This window comes from Sinocyclocheilus anshuiensis, unplaced genomic scaffold, assembly GCF_001515605.1.
Source record: "Sinocyclocheilus anshuiensis isolate Anshui unplaced genomic scaffold, SAMN03320099.WGS_v1.1 scaffold1696, whole genome shotgun sequence".
NCBI lineage: Eukaryota > Metazoa > Chordata > Actinopteri > Cypriniformes > Cyprinidae > Sinocyclocheilus > Sinocyclocheilus anshuiensis.
In genome coordinates, this window is record NW_015555835.1 from 21,676 (window position 1) to 40,491 (window position 18,816).

The 18,816-nt window shown below is 38.3% G+C and overlaps 1 protein-coding gene across 1 annotated transcript; it reads left to right on the forward strand.

The window, feature by feature from the left end:
* The first annotated feature begins 1,606 nt into the window (after positions 1-1,606).
* LOC107675427 (volume-regulated anion channel subunit LRRC8C-like) lies at positions 1,607-10,828 on the forward strand. Its single transcript, XM_016469759.1, has 4 exons — positions 1,607-1,655; positions 4,557-4,698; positions 7,405-8,559; positions 9,577-10,828. The coding sequence occupies exons 2-4, from the start codon at positions 4,561-4,563 to the stop codon at positions 10,660-10,662; spliced, it is 2,379 nt and encodes a 792-aa protein (XP_016325245.1). The 5' UTR covers positions 1,607-1,655; positions 4,557-4,560; the 3' UTR covers positions 10,663-10,828.
* The last annotated feature ends 7,988 nt before the right edge of the window (positions 10,829-18,816 follow it).

Below are 18,816 nucleotides of genomic sequence, written 5' to 3' on the forward strand. Positions count from 1 at the left end.
TTTTTTTTTTTTTTTTTTTTTTTTTTGTTGGAACCATTGAGTTGTTTGGATAAAGACTGAGACATTTCTTAAAATATCTTTTATGTTCCACAGACAAAAAGGTTGTTTAGATGTTGTTTAGATTGACATGAAGGTGAGTAAATAATAAACAAATTTTCATTTTTGGGTCAACTATAACTTTAAAAATCATAAACCTTTAATATGGCCCTTAATTACCCAAATGTATAGAGTAGTATAAGATAAAGGCAGAGAGACCATGCAATTTTGCAAAACTTTATATAATAAAAAATAAAAAAAAACTCACCACTGCAATGTTCTGGAGTTTTTAGGAGTAGAGCAACACTATAATTATTCTCCTAGATCTTAAGTAGACTATATTTGGACATTCCCACCTGCAGGAAAGAAATCACTCTGAAACAAATTTGGTGGGTCATTATTTTTTGTCCTTGACATGACACTTTGAAAAATTGTCTGTGCATTTACAAGGGTGATTAGCTATGCAGCTAATCAACAACACAATGACAATTTTATCATATACACACATTTGTTTAAAACAAATTTCAGTCATGTACACTGTACATATGTTTCTATTTAGAATTATGTGCTTTAAATGGATTATTTCATGGCAAGAAATGTATTTGATCACAAAAGTTTCCACAAAAGCACAGAGTTCCAGCACAGATCAGTAAGTGTTCTAACTTATTTCCAAGGCAACCAGCTGTGGAGTCTTTCAGCAGAGCTGATAAAGTGCCACAGCCTTACAGTGAATAGGCTTTTAGTTGAGGAAGACCTTCTAAAGTCTCTGCCACCCAATGTCAAAGAGGGTTTCCGGAGAACAAAGAGGGAGCGTGCAAGCAAGCCTGAGGCAGATGGTGCAGCCAATCAGACACGCTGTAAACATATGATCTAGTACTGAGGCTATGGAGACAGTGGGATGACATACTCAAGTTAACGTCTGCTATGGCTGGTGCGGAGGAGGATGGCAGTAATGAATAGCTTGTGTAGCCTACACTTTCGTGGCTCATTGGTGTTAGTTACCGTTTCTGATATCTTTTTTAAATAAATACTAACAATAAACACTAAAGGACTAAAAATACACATTACTCATGTTTTAAAACTTTTATTACATTTCTTGAAGTGTTGTTCAGTTAGTTCTCTCTGTGAAGTTGGGTCATTCAATAAGAATATGTCAGAAACCCTGTGTGAATTACAGTGTTTTACAATAAACCACTGCTTTGCTTGATACAGTATCTCTACAGCTCATTCTCCCATCTTTTTTAGTTTAAACAAAGACTGTAAAAACTGTTAAAACCATAATTAACTTTAGCGTGACGCACAGGAAATGGCTTTATTTTACTTAGTTAAAATGCTGGGGATGTGGAGGATATTCCCCTGAGAGCTGCTGTAACAATGAGGTGCTTGTGGGTCATGGACAGATGTGTTTCACGACAGAGTAACACGCACAATCTAAACGGAAAATGAGAAAGGTGGCTCTGGGAACGCTATTGTCGTGAACTGAAGACCCGCCCAACGGCAGCTCAGCCTATAGCAGTTGGAGGACAGACTGACTGAGAGCCGCAGCCACAAGGACATGCCACAGTGCCCGCTAGAACCCTCAGCTGTAGACGGAGAACGCGCCTTCAGTCCATTTAAAGGTGAGTCAAAACCTGCACCGTTTCCTTCGAGTTATCGGCGTTTGCAACCAAACGTTAACATTGCAGATGTTTATGTTGAATAATTTCATCTTCATGACGTAATTGTGGGATAGTCGTTGAAACATCGAAACGCGCTCGGGCAGCGTTTAACTTTTCAAACCCCCTCAGGAAGAAAACGTGGTACAGTTATTGTTTTAAATACGTGTTAGTGGAGCGAATTTGATGAATTAACTAAAACAAATGCTCGAGACGAAAGAAAATTGAGGACAGCGGAGAAAGTGTCGATATTGCTAATAGATTATCAATTAAAATTTTGCTTCAGTAAAAGTTATTATGATTCTTTTTTTGTTTAGCTTACATTTATTTTATATTATTTACTGTATATCCAAAGTGATTAGACAGACAGGCCTCTATTTAATATACGTAACTTAATGTAGCCTACGAGAGAAACAAATGTGCGAATTTAAAATGAAATAAAAATCGCAAGAGTGAACGTGCATTGTTTATGTTTTGTCCTGTGAGAGGGAATGTTGTTTATTTCGAGCAGAGGAAATCGTCTTCACGTAACATTACAAAACGGCGATCTAATGTTTTTGCCGAGCCTTCTAGAAGTGATCTCTTCATCCTGATGACTGGATGTGATTCAGACGTGCAACGTTTTTTTTCCACGACTATATTTGAGAATCACCCCATTTCCTGGCAGGAAGAGCTGCTCCAAGAGATGGTACAAATCTCTACTTAGCTGAGTTCTAGGATACTAAAGCTATTAGATTAAAAAGCGGTTCTGGCAGCAACATGCATATACCCCCCATTCATTTCTGCACTGCTTATTTCTTGTCTATCAGAACACTTTGGATTTTTTCCCCCATTCAGTCTGCCAACATTTTATTAGTTTCCGTCTCGTAACGTCTGAATATAGTGCAGTATTTAAAATAAATGTCATGAAATTGTATCTTTTAACAATTATTCGTTTTTATAATTGTGTTATGCTCCTGGAGGTGCAAAGGGATTTGTGTGCATTTTCAAACCCGAGTGGGGAATATATATCTTGTAACAAAATCAGCCGGGAATCAGGAGCTCCAGATACTTGAACTGCTGCAGCTGTTCACGAATGTCCAAATATTTTGCACTGTCTGAAGAAAACTGCCTGTTGAAGCATGTTGCATAATATACAGCGAAGTTCTTTTACCCCTGGGTTTCTTTTTTATAATGGTTGTTGTGGCTACTCATTCTCTGCATTGAATACAGGCAGACTGCACCTAAATATGCGAGCTTTGATGTTGTCTCTTTTCTTGAGAAATATTTATAAAAGTACAAACTATGTGGATACTGTATATATATATAATTATATATAAACCTCTTTTTTTGACTGGCTGACTGCTGCAAAGTGAAGCATATGCAGCAGTAATCTCAATAATTAATAAGACCAGTGGAATATGCTTTGTGTATGATATGATGCAAAAAGTGCAGCACAATAGAGGTTAGAGGAAGACTGGCAGACTGGCTACATTAGGAATCATTAGAATGTAAGGGTATATTATGCTGGTCTTCATGACAGTGTTGTCTTGAATACTTAAGTTGACCTAAATTCAGTGTCTTTCAGGATTCATAGGTCATTTGTCATTGTACCTCAAGACATTTATTTATTGCAATAAAACACCAAGGTATTGATATCCCAGTTCCCACACTAAAGTTTAAAGTAAGATTTTTGTTTTGCACTATTTTATTTTGCATATTACCTGGATATTTGCCAAATAAATAGATGCATGAATTTGAATTTACATTTATTTCATTAGTTTACTTTAGACTGTGAAGGGAAAGAATATATAGCTAATGAATGAGCAGCCCCAGCCAGTTATACAGCATTGCCCTGGACAATGGTCATTATTCAGAAATATTTTATTGCTGAATGTAGTAGTTGAATCAAGAATCAACCACTATTCCAGGCAGCCATTTAATAATAATAATAATAATAAGGTGGCTCAGTGGTAGAGCATTGCGTTAGCAGCGCAAAGGTTGTGGGTTAAATTCCCAGGGAACACACATACTGATAAATAAATGTATAGCCTGAATGCACTGTAAGTCGCTTTGGATAAAAGCGTTTGCTAAATGCATACAAAGGTGGAGGTGTGATTTTCACACAGTCAAATGCACATTTAAATATTCAAATACAAATGTGTTGTTCCTGTGTAAACAAATGTTCCTTATTGAGGTTATAATTCTTTGGCTATTAAAAAAAAAAAGTAGAACATTAAATACATTTGTGTTTATGGATTTGCCAGTGAACCCATCTCCTTTCCATCATGCTCTTCCAGTTCAGCTATAAGGACTAACTTATTTTGTACAGAACAAGAGGACAGTATTAAACAATAATTAGAAAACAAAAAATGTTTCAACATGCTGCATACTATAATGCTGGTAGACTGTCATACCATAGCTTATTTATTTTAAATGCCCATCAATTTATATTTAGTCTAGCGCAGTGTTGTCAAAAGTACCATAAAATACCATGGCTTTCAAATGCTCCCATGCACACAGCAGGCTAGTTGTGTGCTCGGCCTGTGAAGACCATCAGATTTTTTTGTTTACAGTGTGTTTTTTGAAATGTTATGCATTGTAGCCAATTTCATTGCAAACTGCAAAGGTTTGGGATAACTGATTTTGAATGCAGGAATGAAATCAAAATTGTGATGATTGTGTAATGTTTCTTTTGTCTTCATTTTATTACTTGCCCTTTTTAAAGAAATGTGTTATTAATTGAAAAAAAAATGAAGAATTTATCAAAAACTACTGAAATTTTGGTATTGTGACAACTCTAGGCTAGCATATGAGCTGTTTTTTTTTTTTGTCAGCATTTAATGTATTTCTTCCAATTCATAATTCTTAATTGTGCCTTTACAGGAGTATGATTCCAGTGACAGAATTCCGGCAGTTCACGGAACAGCAGCCAGCATTCCGGGTTCTGAAGCCATGGTGGGATGTGTTCACAGACTACCTCTCTGTGGTCATGCTCATGATAGGTGTGTTTGGATGCACTCTGCAGGTAAATATTACAATTCTTCTCCTTAAGCCACATACCGAAAGAGCACTATGGTCTTTCAAGGGTTTTAACTGCTGTTTTTACTTTTACTGTCTTCCTTGATCCACAGCAATGGAATAATGAATGACTTCACACCATAGATGAATTTCCTCTGTGCATGAACAGCCCACTGTTGGGCAGTGCATACTGCATTTAGAAGTGGGAGTTTGCTAACGGAAAATAGCTAAATTCCACTCACCCCACTCGAAAAGATTACTCCTTCCCCTCATGGCAGCCCCTCTATAAACACAAAATGACTCCTGTAGTAAAGCTACTCGGCCTCCTAAACTAGTGGGTGGAGCTTCAAGCAGCACGCGTGCCCTTGAGTTTCAATTCCTAGATGATCATAATTATTTTTAGTCTCAACAAACATTAACAGGAACCCATTGTTAGGGTGGGAGTATCCCCCACTGTCCCTGGAGGTGTGCATCAAAGAATGGCACAGCTGCATGATGTATTGCAATTTGTGAATTGCGGTTGGAAGTTCGTGATGATCCCAGTGAAGGCAGTATTAATTGACCTAATTAATGCTTTTACTAACGTCATGGCATAGTCCTGTGGTTCTGAAGGGAGAATAAATAGCCTCCTCTTTGCTAAATGACCATGTTTGACTGGGGGCACTTTGAGTGGCCATGTAGTGCATAATGCACATTTTATTAGGCACTTGGGGCTGCTGCACCTCACATCCATTTTACTGCAGAGATGCCATGTTCAGAGCTGATGCTTCATTAGCAGGCTTTACTCAGCAGCCAGCCTGTTGTGTTTGTGCTACGCTATAGTGCTGTGTAGAGCTCTCACAATCTTTTCCCTCTCTTTTTAGCTGATTTTTCTTGTTTCTCATTACCTTTCCAGACAGAAACCACATGGTGTAATTACCAGACAAACTAAAACTGTTTTGCAGGAAAAGGGGGGGAAGTGCACACATCTTGAATCAAATACAGAATGCTTTTGTTTACTGCTTTTCAGTTCTAGTGAAAGGTTTTTTTTTTTGTTTGTTTTTTTCTGCCTGGTGTGTTGAGTAGTCATGGAGCACCTTTTCCTGCTAACCCAAAGGTAATTCATCCCCCTCTTAAATTCAAATGGCCAGTGTAATGATTTCTCATTTCCTGTCTGAGTCACAACACTGATGTCAGAGGACCAAAATAGTTATCTCAAAAGAGATGCTCCTTGTCAGATAGTGTTACACTGTTCCTGGCAATCTATGGGTGGTGTGGAATTGTAATTCAGACAGTACATAAAATGGCCTCGTCTGCTGTCTTTTACACTCTTGAGGTTTATTTATTTGCTCTCAGCATTTGAGGTTCATTAGCATTTATCTTTGATTCTTTTATATCCAGATAAAATTACTTGCATACTTGGGGATATTAAAGGGGTCATATGATGTTGCTAAAAACAACATTATTTTGTGTATTTGGTGTAATTAAATGTGTTTATGCGGTTTAAGGTTAAAAAAAAACATTATTTTCCACATACTGTACATTATTGTTTCTCCTCTATGCCCCGCCTTTCTGAAACGTGTCAATTTTTACAAAGCTCATCGGTCTGAAAAGCGAGGTGTGCTGTGATTGGCCGAATACCTCAAGCGTGTGACGGAAATGTTACGCCCCTTACCATACTGTGATGCCGTGTCCCGGCCAGAGCGACGAGACAAAAACATTAAAACCCATTATAAATGAGGCATTTGTTGCATCCAGTGGGGACATAATTACGGATTATAATGACTTATACTGTTTTTTTACACGTTGCGTTGCATCGCGCCACATAAACATTAAACCATGTCTGCATTTGTGATCGGAGAAATTACAAACAACAAGCTGCTACTCTACAACAACCACGTGACGACCCCGGGCTGGACTCCGCTTTGTCTACGGTGAAAGCTGACTAGCACGGATCAGCTCTAGGCATGACGAAGCAGATATCATCCTCTTTTGGAAGACCAAATAGAATGGATAGTAGATTGGTTAGAATGGTAGAATTGACCCGAATATAAGACGATGTTTTTTTCTTGGAAATACATCTGAAAAAACGCGGTCGTCTTATATTCAGGGTCTAGACTTTGACATGTCAATAATACACCCACAACAATAGGTGGCGCCAATACACATAAAACGAGTGTGCCATGAAATACGTAATACGTGTTGTAAAGATCGCGAGTAAAAACTAAAGAAAAAGAAAACCTTACAGCTGCATGAGTCGTGACTGTCACGTTAGCCTGATGGGACCAAACTCCCTTTGTGATTTTAAAACGTAAGACAGTACCCAGATTTGAAGACTACAGTAAGATTAAATGTCTACTGTTAATAAGATATTGGTGGACTACTATTAGATGGATAGCCTAAATGTCCTAATTCAGATGGGCTACCTGTTTTCTTTTTTTTAATGATATATCCTTTCGAAACAAAAATTAAAATAGGAAAAATATGCAATATGAAAATAATTGAAGACAAAATGTGTTTTACTGAGAAAAAACAAGATTTGGTTTTTAAAAAGCCTTTTTCCAAAAGGTACATCTGGAAAAAGGGGGGTCGTCTTATAATCAGGGTCGTCTTATATTCGGGCCAATACGGTAGATAGTTAGAATGTACATGGAAAGATGCTGGTTTAACTACCACCCTACCACACTTTAATGCAAATTTCTGTCTCTTCTCTTTCTCTCTTCTGTCCTTTTAGGTGATGCAAGACAAAATCATATGCCTTCCTCAAAGGACATTCTCGCCAAACCAGACAGAGCTGATGTGCCCACCTCCTTCTACAAATCATGAATCAATAGTGCCTGTCCATGAGTTGAAAGGACTGAAGACGAACTTGGATATTCAGCAGTATAATTACATAAACCAAATGTGCTACGAAAAGGCACTGCATTGGTATGCTAAGTACTTCCCTTACCTGGTTCTCATACATACCATCATTTTCATGGTGTGCAGCAATTTCTGGTTCAAGTTTCCTGGCTCCAGCTCTAAAATTGAGCACTTTATATCCATCCTGGGCAAGTGTTTTGACTCTCAATGGACTACGAGGGCACTCTCAGAAGTATCTGGGGAGAATCCTGAGGAGAAGGACAACAAGAAGAACAGTGCCAGTAGGTCAAACCTTGATACTCCAATTGGCGAGAGCAACCTGGAAAAAACTCAGTCTTTAAGATCCATTCCTGAAAAGATTGTTGTTGACAAGCCAGCAGCAAGTGTCCTTGACAAGAAGGAAGGAGAGCAAGCCAAGGCCTTGTTTGAGAAGGTCAAAAAATTCCGCCTGCATGTGGAGGAGGGTGATATATTATATATGATGTATGTCCGTCAAACTGTTGTAAAAGTGCTCAAGTTTATCCTTATAATTGCGTACAACAGTACTCTGGTGTCAAAGGTTAGGTTCAATGTTACCTGTACTGAGAACATGCAGGACATGACGGGCTACCGGTACTTCTGTTGCAATCATACTATGGCCCACTTGTTCTCTAAGCTCTCCTACTGTTATTTGTGTTTTGTTGGAGTTTACGGACTTATATGCCTTTATACATCCTACTGGCTGTTCTATATTTCTCTCAAGGAATACTCTTTTGAATATGTCAGGCAAGAGACCGGAATTGATGACATCCCAGATGTAAAGAATGACTTTGCTTTCATGTTGCACATGATTGACCAGTATGATCCCCTATATTCCAAGAGATTTGCAGTGTTTCTCTCAGAGGTGAGTGAAAACAAGCTGAAACAGCTCAACCTCAACCACGAGTGGACAGCTGATAAGCTTCGGCAGAAGTTGCAGACCAACAGCAATAACAGGCTAGAACTTCAACTCTTCATGCTGTCTGGTCTCCCAGATACCATCTTTGAGGTGACAGAGCTGCAGTCTTTGAAGCTTGAGATTATTAATAATGTTACTATACCAGCAGCCATTGTCCAACTAGAGGATCTCCAGGAGCTTTCGCTTTACCAGTGCTCACTCAAGATCCACAGTGCAGCCACTGCCTTCCTCAAGGAGAACTTGAAGGTGTTGCGAGTGAAGTTTGATGATGGTCGTGAACTTCCACAGTGGATGTATGTGTTGCGAAACTTGGAAGAACTCCATCTGATTGGCTCTTTGAGTTCTGATGCATCAAAGAACGTAACCCTGGACTCTCTACGAGAGCTCAAAGCGCTGAAGACACTGATGCTCAAGAGTAACTTCACCAAGATCCCTCAATCCATTGTGGATGTGGCCAGCCATCTACAGCGCCTCTGTATTTGCAATGATGGCACCAAACTGGTCATGCTAAACAACCTGAAAAAAATGGTGAACCTAACAGAACTTGAGTTGGTGCACTGTGACCTAGAACGCATACCCCACGCCATTTTCAGCCTGAGTAATCTGCAGACATTGGATCTGAAAGAGAACAATCTACGCACCATTGAAGAGATTGTCAGCTTCCAGCACCTCCGTAAGCTGACCTGTCTGAAGCTTTGGCACAACGGCATCGCTTTTATACCAGAACACATAAAAAAACTCACCAGCTTGGAGCGCCTCTACTTCAGCCACAACAAGATCGAGATCCTACCTTCACACTTGCTCCTGTGCAACAAACTGCGCTACCTTGATCTTTCCAACAATGACATCCGTTTTATCCCACCGGAGATAGGCGTTCTCCAAAGCCTTCAGTACTTCTCTGTTAGTTGTAACAAAATCGAAAATATTCCTGATGAGCTCTTCTTCTGCAAGAAGCTGCAGACTGTGAGTGAAAACAAGCTGAAACAGCTCAACCTCAACCACGAGTGGACAGCTGATAAGCTTCGGCAGAAGTTGCAGACCAACAGCAATAACAGGCTAGAACTTCAACTCTTCATGCTGTCTGGTCTCCCAGATACCATCTTTGAGGTGACAGAGCTGCAGTCTTTGAAGCTTGAGATTATTAATAATGTTACTATACCAGCAGCCATTGTCCAACTAGAGGATCTCCAGGAGCTTTCGCTTTACCAGTGCTCACTCAAGATCCACAGTGCAGCCACTGCCTTCCTCAAGGAGAACTTGAAGGTGTTGCGAGTGAAGTTTGATGATGGTCGTGAACTTCCACAGTGGATGTATGTGTTGCGAAACTTGGAAGAACTCCATCTGATTGGCTCTTTGAGTTCTGATGCATCAAAGAATGTGACCCTAGACTCTCTACGAGAACTCAAAGCGCTGAAGTCACTGACACTCAAGAGCAACTTCACCAAGATCCCTCAATCCATTGTGGATGTAGCCAGCCATCTACAACGCCTCTGTATTTGCAATGATGGCACCAAACTGGTCATGCTAAACAACCTGAAAAAGATGGTGAATCTTACAGAACTTGAGTTGGTGCACTGTGACCTTGAGCGCATACCACACGCCATTTTCAGCCTGTCTAATCTGCAGACATTGAATCTGAAAGAGAACAATCTACGTACCATTGAAGAGATTGTCAGCTTCCAGCACCTCCGTAAGCTGACCTGTCTGAAGCTTTGGCACAACGGCATCGCTTTTATACCAGAACACATAAAAAAACTCACCAGCTTGGAGCGCCTCTACTTCAGCCACAACAAGATCGAGATCCTACCTTCACACTTGCTCCTGTGCAACAAACTGCGCTACCTTGATCTTTCCAACAATGACATCCGTTTTATCCCACCGGAGATAGGCGTTCTCCAAAGCCTTCAGTACTTCTCTGTTAGTTGTAACAAAATCGAAAATATTCCTGATGAGCTCTTCTTCTGTAAGAAGCTGAAGACTCTGAAGCTTGGCAGAAACATGCTGTCTGTCCTCTCACCAAAGATTTCTTTCCTAGGTGTACTGACTCACTTGGAGTTAAAGGGTAATCACTTTGAGTTCTTACCAGCTGAACTTGGCTATTGTCGCACCTTAAAGTGCAGTGGACTTGTCGTAGAAGACGTGCTGTTTGAGACGCTGCCTTCAGACATCAGGGAACAAATGCAAGCAGAGTGATGACTGCTTTGCTTTAATGCCAAATATTGTAATCTGACTCCTTAAGAGGCAAGACTCCAGGTGTTTCGTCCTGTAGTATGTATAGTGATCTATATGGGTGAGTACTTGCAATTTCATGTTTAAAGCTGGACTTGTGCTTAATGGCCTTTTAATGCAAAAAAGAGAAAAATCTAGGGATGAATACCTTTTAATGCCTTAAATTGTATATTATGAAAAAGATGTCATGTAAAAATTTTAAGACTCTTTATCTTAATTTTCTAAGATGTTAGATTTTTTTTTTTTTTTTTTTACATGTAAATCATAAAAGTAGACAACTGACAGGGATTCATTTTACAGACAGTGGGATACAATTTCATTGAATGCTTTCACTGCATTTGATTGACATTTGCTTTCATAATCCATTAAGCTTTTGCAGGTCAAGTACTGTACATGTTTTGCACTGGAAATACCGATATTAGAATTTGCACTGGAAACTTTAACATTCCTTTTATTTTACTTTTTAATGTGTATATAGGACTTTGCAATGATTTGAAATATATATATATATATATATATATATATGATAGGAAAATAGTTCATGTAAACATTTATACTAGTAGTATATATATATATTTTTTTCTTCCTGCATATTTACTCTGATAATTCTAAAGCTTTTGGAAAGCAGGATCCTTATGAATGTGTTCTTGGGTAGATTTACATGTTTTTCTTTGCATTACTGTTTTTCTGTTTGACTGCTGTTGGTAGTAGATCCTGGGCAGATAAAGGTAACCGCATTTCAGTATACCTCTTATGTACTAGTTGTACCAGCTTCAAATGTCGTAATAAGCATTTCTAAAGGGGACTTTTTTTGCTGTGGTTTGCTTAGTTTAAACAGTACTTGACTTCTCTGGTCGAAGACAGAATGCAGAAGGCATTTTTCTTACCTTAACTTAGTCTTTTAATGTGTACACACTTTTCTTATAAACCAACAATGTACTATAAATAGACATTTAGATTTATTTATCATATATTAGTCAACAGTATTTGTCATTTAAGCTCGCATTGTACACTGTTTCTATTTCATGCAAACTGAAAGAAAACATTTGCCAGAAACAAAGCTCTAAGCATATATACAAAAGCATTTTAAGAAAATGGATTCTTCTATAATGTCTATAATATGCAAAAAAGATCTCTCAAGGTGCACTAAGATAAATCAGGTAGACTTAGTTCCCATAGTATTTTCTCTCAACTAGACAGTGGCGATAGAATATGAGTGTGTGTCTTTTCTTGAGGTAATGGCAATTACATGTCTCTGATCTGATCTTGCCTTGTGGGAGGTGACTCGTCTGATGTACCGAGATCAGCATGTCTTGGCCTTTTTTTTTTAATAGACTGCTGTTACATCGCCATCATAAACAAGTGTAATTGAATCAGTGTTTCATGTATGAATTCCAAGACACTGGTAATACACATGTTTAGTCGCTTTAAGAAGGTTAAAACGGAATACTTGAGCTGTTTAGATCACCAGACCTTTGTGTGTTTTGCATGTAGTCCTCTAGTAAAATCTTCACAAATGGCTTTGGTGCATTTTAAGTGATTTTTATTTTTTTTACAGTAGACCTGTCTTGGGTTAGGAAGGTCAGTTCCTGTTCTGGTCTTAGGTCTTTTCTGCATGTTAAAGGTTATAGTGATGTGAATGCCAAAGCTTCAGTGTGGACCTATTTATTTATTTTTAATCTGTGCATAAAATGAAGGATATTTTTTGCCATTAGATAAAAGTGCTGACATAATATAGTCAAGTCACCTTTATTTATATAGCCTAGCACTTTATACAATACAGATTGTGTCAAAGCAGCTATATAGTGCCACCATATGCCTTATTTTATGCCTTAGTTTTGTATCATTTTCATTCTACCAAAGTGTTTTTGATTTGTAAAACAGCATACATAAAATGCATTTGTTGTCCCTTGTGTTCAGTTCAGTTAATGTTTTGTAATTCTCAAGGGAGAGTTGTCACCCAGGTGGCAGTAATGTGCAGTAAATGCAACAGATTTGATGGAATGTTTAGGGATAATTTGCTGATTTCCTAAATGCATGCCTACACCAGAATGTTTTAACACATTGCTGATATTAAAAATGCAACTGCAAACAAGATTTTATTCATTTATTTTTAATTTTATTAATTTATTTTGAGGGATGACAGTATGATGGTGAAGATTGTTCACATGTCTCGGTCATATTTGTTAAAATATTGAAAATGAAATGGACACAAAAATTAGCACAATTTACATTATTTAAGTGTTTAATTGTGTTAACAGCATGCCTTAAAGGGGACCTATTACGCCAATTTCACTTTTATAAACTCCCGGCCACTGAGGACGCAGTGGATTCATTGTATTCTTGAAGGGAATGTGTCCAACTTGAGAAAATCGCTAAATTCGTATATGTTTGTACAAATTATCACAAACTTTGCAAACAAGGGCCATTAAAGGACTTGCACAAAAGTTGATTCTCAAAGATGGATCAATACAAACTGTTCGTGATCCAACTTCATATTCAGGACATGCAAATACCTCACTTTATATTTTGCGAATGTTTGCAAACCTTTCTGAATGTGCTTGTTAGCAGGTTGTATCTTACTGTATTCACAGAGACCAGAGCTATGTTGTTATTTTTAACCCGAAAACGCTCACCATCTGTATAATTCATAAACGCACATAGATTGCTTCTTAAAAATAAATAACTTAAGTTAGCTCTGGTCTCTGTGAATACAGTCAGAGACAATGGTAACTTTAGCCACATTAGCCGTACAGCGTGCTAACAAACACGTTCAGAAAGGCGATTTGCAACTATCCCCAAAATATAAAGTGGCTCTTACGTGTTCTGGATATGAAGTTGGATCACGAACATAGACTGTATAAAAACAGGTATTGATCCATCTTCGAGAATTCTATTCGCTGTGTGACTAACACTCAGTTTTGTTACTGGAGTATCCAAAGCACGACTGTAAAGGCTCCGCCCTCTTCGGCGGGATCAGGGCGTGGAACAGGAGCTCATTTGCATTTAAAGAGACACACGAAAACAGCGTGTTTCTGCTCAAACCCAAAAAGGGTCATTTTGGGCATGGTATAGTATGATCTGTGGGGTATTTTGAGCTGAAACTTCACAGACACATTCTGGGGACACCTGAGACTTTACATCTTATAAAAAGGGGCATAATAGTTCCCCTTTAAAGCCAATAATTTAATCTGTATAGCATGCTGTCACGATCACTCTGGGAGGAACGAGGAGAATTCTTCGATTTGGATTTTATTCCAACAAAGGTTTACCAACACAGGAACTCAGGAATGCCATATATAACAGCTGACACAGACTCAGGGAAACAGGGCTGGGATGAGGGCTGTGAACCGTCTTTTCCTCCTCATCCTCCTCTGGTTACGGGTGAATTGGGCGGCCGGCGGGCTTGTCGTTGCGGTGGCCGGTGGGCTTGACATCGGAGCAACCGGCGGGCTGGAGAGAGCCGCGGCCGGCAGGCTTGACTGTGGAATGGCCGGCAGAGGGGTTCCGGATCGGGATCGGAGGCTCTCCAGACACCGGATGACAGGACGAGCGGCACGAACGCTCTCGCATACAGTGCTGTGAAAAGGTTTTTGCCCTCTTCCTGTTTTTTTTAATTTTTTGCATATTTGTCACACTTAAAAGATTCAGATCATCAAACAAATTTTAATATTACTGAACTCAGAAATGACATAACAGCCGACACAGACTCAGGGAAACACAGGGGCTGTGTCCGAAATCGCCCCCTATACCCTCATTCACTATTCCCTACATTAGGTCACTAATTCAGTTCACTAGAAGGAGTGAATGAAAACGAGTAGTGAATTCGGACACTGAGTGCACCAGAAGGAATGCTGCTTTTGCATAGTTTGTGCTTGCTGTTTATTAATCATTTGAAACTAGCAGCTCCAGTAGTAAGATTAAAGGATTTATCTTGAACTCTGTCACGGAAATTATGTATAAACCCTAATGTTTTTGCAGTGCATTGTGGGATTGAATGAGTGCACTCGAGAACGTCCACTACGGTTTCGGACACCACTAAAAATGGCTGTTCCCTCAAATAGTGCCCTATTTAAGGGTATAGGGGGCGATTTCGGACACAGCCAGGGTTTAAATGCTAGGGGCAAATGAGATAATTAAGACACAGCTGGATACATGACCAAAAAAGGAAAACAGGAACTAAGACAGTGGTAAAACAAGGAAACACAAGTCCACAACACTGACACGTGCTTCAATGTTTTTTTTTTTTTTTAAACAAATTAATTAACTATATTCAATATTTGTTTTTCAAGCGCAAAAAAAACTGCATTCAAATTTACTTTATTTTCATACGGTCATTAAGAGAATGTTAGTAAATACTGATACTGATGTGTAAAGCAGTTATAGGCCTAATATCATTCATGTGAAAGAGTATTATTAATGTCTGACGGAGCAATCCTCTGTCTGATGGAGGTATGTGGGTGTTGTCTCCCATCTCATCTCATGCTCCAGCACCAAGTAGGGATCAGAGAGTGCTTGCTCGGTCACATGATCAGTTGTGATGGATATGGCTATTGATAGCTGAATCATGGTCTGGTCTACAGTAAAAAGCAGAGAGGGAAAATACTATAGCTTCAGCCACTTTCAGAAGCATTACCTCTGCCTTGCATGTGGTTATTTAACGAAAATGATGTTACATTTGAAGGTAAAATTTGGATTTTTTAAAATTTTTTAGGTAAATTCATCAGGTAATGAGAAAATGTTCTCTATCTACTTCTACCTGTACAATACTCCAAATGAGATGGAAGCAAATATTTTGTTACAGTTTTGCTCTGTATAGTGGCATGTCTTCTAACTCTGACTAAAGTCACTGACAGTGAATGCCTTTATATAGAACATATCTTGTTTAATTACCATCCTGAAACACAACACCACATACAGATCTAAGGCAGGCAAGTACTTGCACCCTAAAACAGAAAGTACAACTACACTATTTTGTCAACAAGATGGAGATGTTTAACTCTCGCCTGATCCGTTGTCACCACTTAGTCTAAAAGATTCCATCTACCAAATGTTGTATGGCTGACTCATTACAAATAAGAGCTTCAACAGGTGGTCCACGAACCCAACAGGGACCACATTGGCACTCCATGGGGTGCACCAATTATTATTATTAATGGGATAGTTCACCCAAAAATGAAAATTCTGTCATTAATTACTCACCCTCATGTAAGACCTTTGTTAATCTTAGGAACACAAATTAAGATATTTTTGATGAAATATGAGAGCTTTCTGGCCCTGCATAGACAGCAACGCAACTGACACATTCAAGGCCCAGAAAGGTATTAAGGACATCATTAAAATAGTCCATGTGTTTCAACTGTAATTTTATGAATCTACGAGAATACTTTTTGTGCACAAAGTAAACAAAAATAACAACTTTATTCAAAAATGTCTTCTCTTCAGTGTCAGTCTATGACGCGCGTTCAGGAGAGTACCACAACGCATTTGTGTGGTGCTGCTGATGCAGGAGCCGGCATTCTGTATATTCTGGTTCGAATAAGTTATGCTGGGCAAAAAATTGCAAGTCATCCTCTTTGTCAAAATCTTCAGACATGTTTACGAAGACTGTTTTATGTACAGTATGCATCTTCTTCTGCTTGTAAACAAGGCGAAGCGCATCCGGTTTCTATGTCAGAATACCGGCTCCTGCGTCAGCAGCACCACACGCATGCATTGTGGTACTCTCGTGAATGCGTGGCGAAGACTGACACGGAAGAGAAGAAATTGTTGAATAAAGTCATTACTTGTGTTTTCTTTGCGCACAAAAAGTATTCTCGTAGCTTCATAAAATAGTCCATGTCACATGAGGTTTGGAACGACATGAGGGTGAGTAATTAGTGACAGAATTTTCATTTTTGGGTGAACTATCCCTTTAACTATTAATATGTATATTAACAAATGTTTAATGCAAAATAGAGCATGTTGCTACTGGATGGCATGAGTAAGTTCATTAATCTGTTGTCTGTGAAGAGTTTTTGCAGGTATGTGATTTGTGATGCATTAAGAACAAGTCAAGAAGTTGTGCACCAGACCTCAGGCCTTTTTAAACCTGACAAGCTGATGACCCTGGACAATGTGATCTTGAAAATTTACCCTGAGGAGAAGACTGCTCTCCGTTCAACCATGAAAAGGCATGGTGCAGCAGCTGTCAAAGTGGAGCTGTGGATAGAGGCAAAAGGACACCTTCAAGGTTGTGATTAGAGAAAACTAGTGTTAATTTTGTCAGCTATTTTCATTTTAGTCTTAGTCTTAGTCCCGGGCTAAAATGTCCTTGTTAGTTTTTATCATATTTAGTCAACCTTATCCTATTTGGTTTTTGTTAAGTTTTAGTCGACTAAACGCCTCAACATTTTAGTCTAGTTTTAGTCCAAGAAAATCTAAAGTATTTTAGTCTAGTTTTAGTCGAAGAAAACCTGAAGTATTTTAGTCTACTTTTAGTCAATGAAAACTTGACATTTTAGCAATAAGATTATTATTAATTAACCGTACAGCAGTATTAATTTTGGCAGCCATTTTTAATTTAGTCTTAGTCTTACTCAAATGTACATTTTAGTTATCATATTTAGACAAACTTGTCCTGTTTTTGTTTATTCAATGAAATCTATGAGCATTTTAGTCAGTTCTTTAGTCAATTAAATATTAGTCACATTTTCGTCATTCTGTATAATGGTTAAACTGATTAACCATGAAATTATTTTTTTCTCACAATTATAATCGCAATGATTGTTGTCATTTGAGATATTTACTTTTGCATTTCAGGTATTGCACTTTCTTAAGCACAAATCAATAGAATGTGGACACATGGTGTATTTCACCTCATCTAGTGTACTGATTTATTATAGGCTTTTTATTATATAAATCAACACCAAAGAGTTATGCAATCTCTCTGTCTACATTATGAAAACAGCTAAAACATACGAAAAATATTATAACAGTGAAAGTAATTCCACTAATTCCATAATTGCAATAGTCTATTTCTCTATTAAAACAAGAGCGATTGAGTAAGTGTATTTATTCAGCGATCACAATCGCTTACAATATAGTGAGATCCAGTGTTGGGGAGTAACTAGTTACATGTAACGGCATTACGTAATTTAATTACAAAATAAATGTAACTGTAATCAGTTACAGTAACTAAGAAAAAATGTGTAATTAAATTACAGTTAGGCTACTTATGAAAATGTTAACGATTACAAAGGGGATTACATTTGAATATTTACACACATCCACTTACAGATTTAATTGATTTTTTTCCCAAATTACACTGACTACTCTGAGACATAGGCCTACGGCCCTATAATTTCCGCGATGCGGAAAACACAGACTGGTTCGTAGAATCCAGTCATAAAAACGGAATTCCTATAGCCTAACGCGGACGGAATATGCCACATTAAAACAAGAGCGATTGAGTAAGTGTATTTATTCAGCGATCACAATCGCTTACAATATAGTGAGATCCAGTGTTGGGGAGTAACTAGTTACATGTAACGGCATTACGTAATTACATAATTACAACTGTATCAACGATTACAAAGGGGATTACATTTGAATATTTACACACATCCACTTACAGATTTAATTGATTTTTTTCCCAAATTACACTGACTACTCTGAGACATAGGCCTACGGCCCTATAATTTCCGCGATGCGGAAAACACAGACTGGTTCGTAGAATCCAGTCATAAAAACGGAATTCCTATAGCCTAACGCGGACGGAATATGCCACATTTTAGACGTATAAATCAAAAGTAGGTAAGTGCACTTGAATTAAAACGCGATATGGATACTATATGAGTCCTGCACGCAGGGCCGCATTAAGACCGCACTGGGCCCCGGGGCTATGACTATTGTATAAAGAAAATGTGCAAATAGACTGAATAGTCTTCACTGTATAAATTCAATATACATTCATTCTTATTTCTTTTACAAAAGTGATTCAGTCAAGGACAATAAGTTATTTTCTTTCTGATGTTTGATTTACATGATTGACACAAATGGTAACAGCAGCTATATTAGGCTACATTATAGTTCACCCAAAAATGAAAATTCTGTTGATGTTCTAAACCTGTATGAGAT

Excerpts from the sequence above, each read along its gene's own strand:
- LOC107675427 (XM_016469759.1), top strand. The coding sequence starts at position 4,561 with ATGATTCCAGTGACAGAATTCCGGCAGTTCACGGAACAGCAGCCAGCA. Across the intron at positions 4,699-7,404 it reads TGTTTGGATGCACTCTGCAG|GTGATGCAAGACAAAATCAT; the intron begins GTAAATATTACA and ends CTGTCCTTTTAG. Across the intron at positions 8,560-9,576 it reads TCCCAGATACCATCTTTGAG|GTGACAGAGCTGCAGTCTTT; the intron begins GTGACAGAGCTG and ends ACCATCTTTGAG.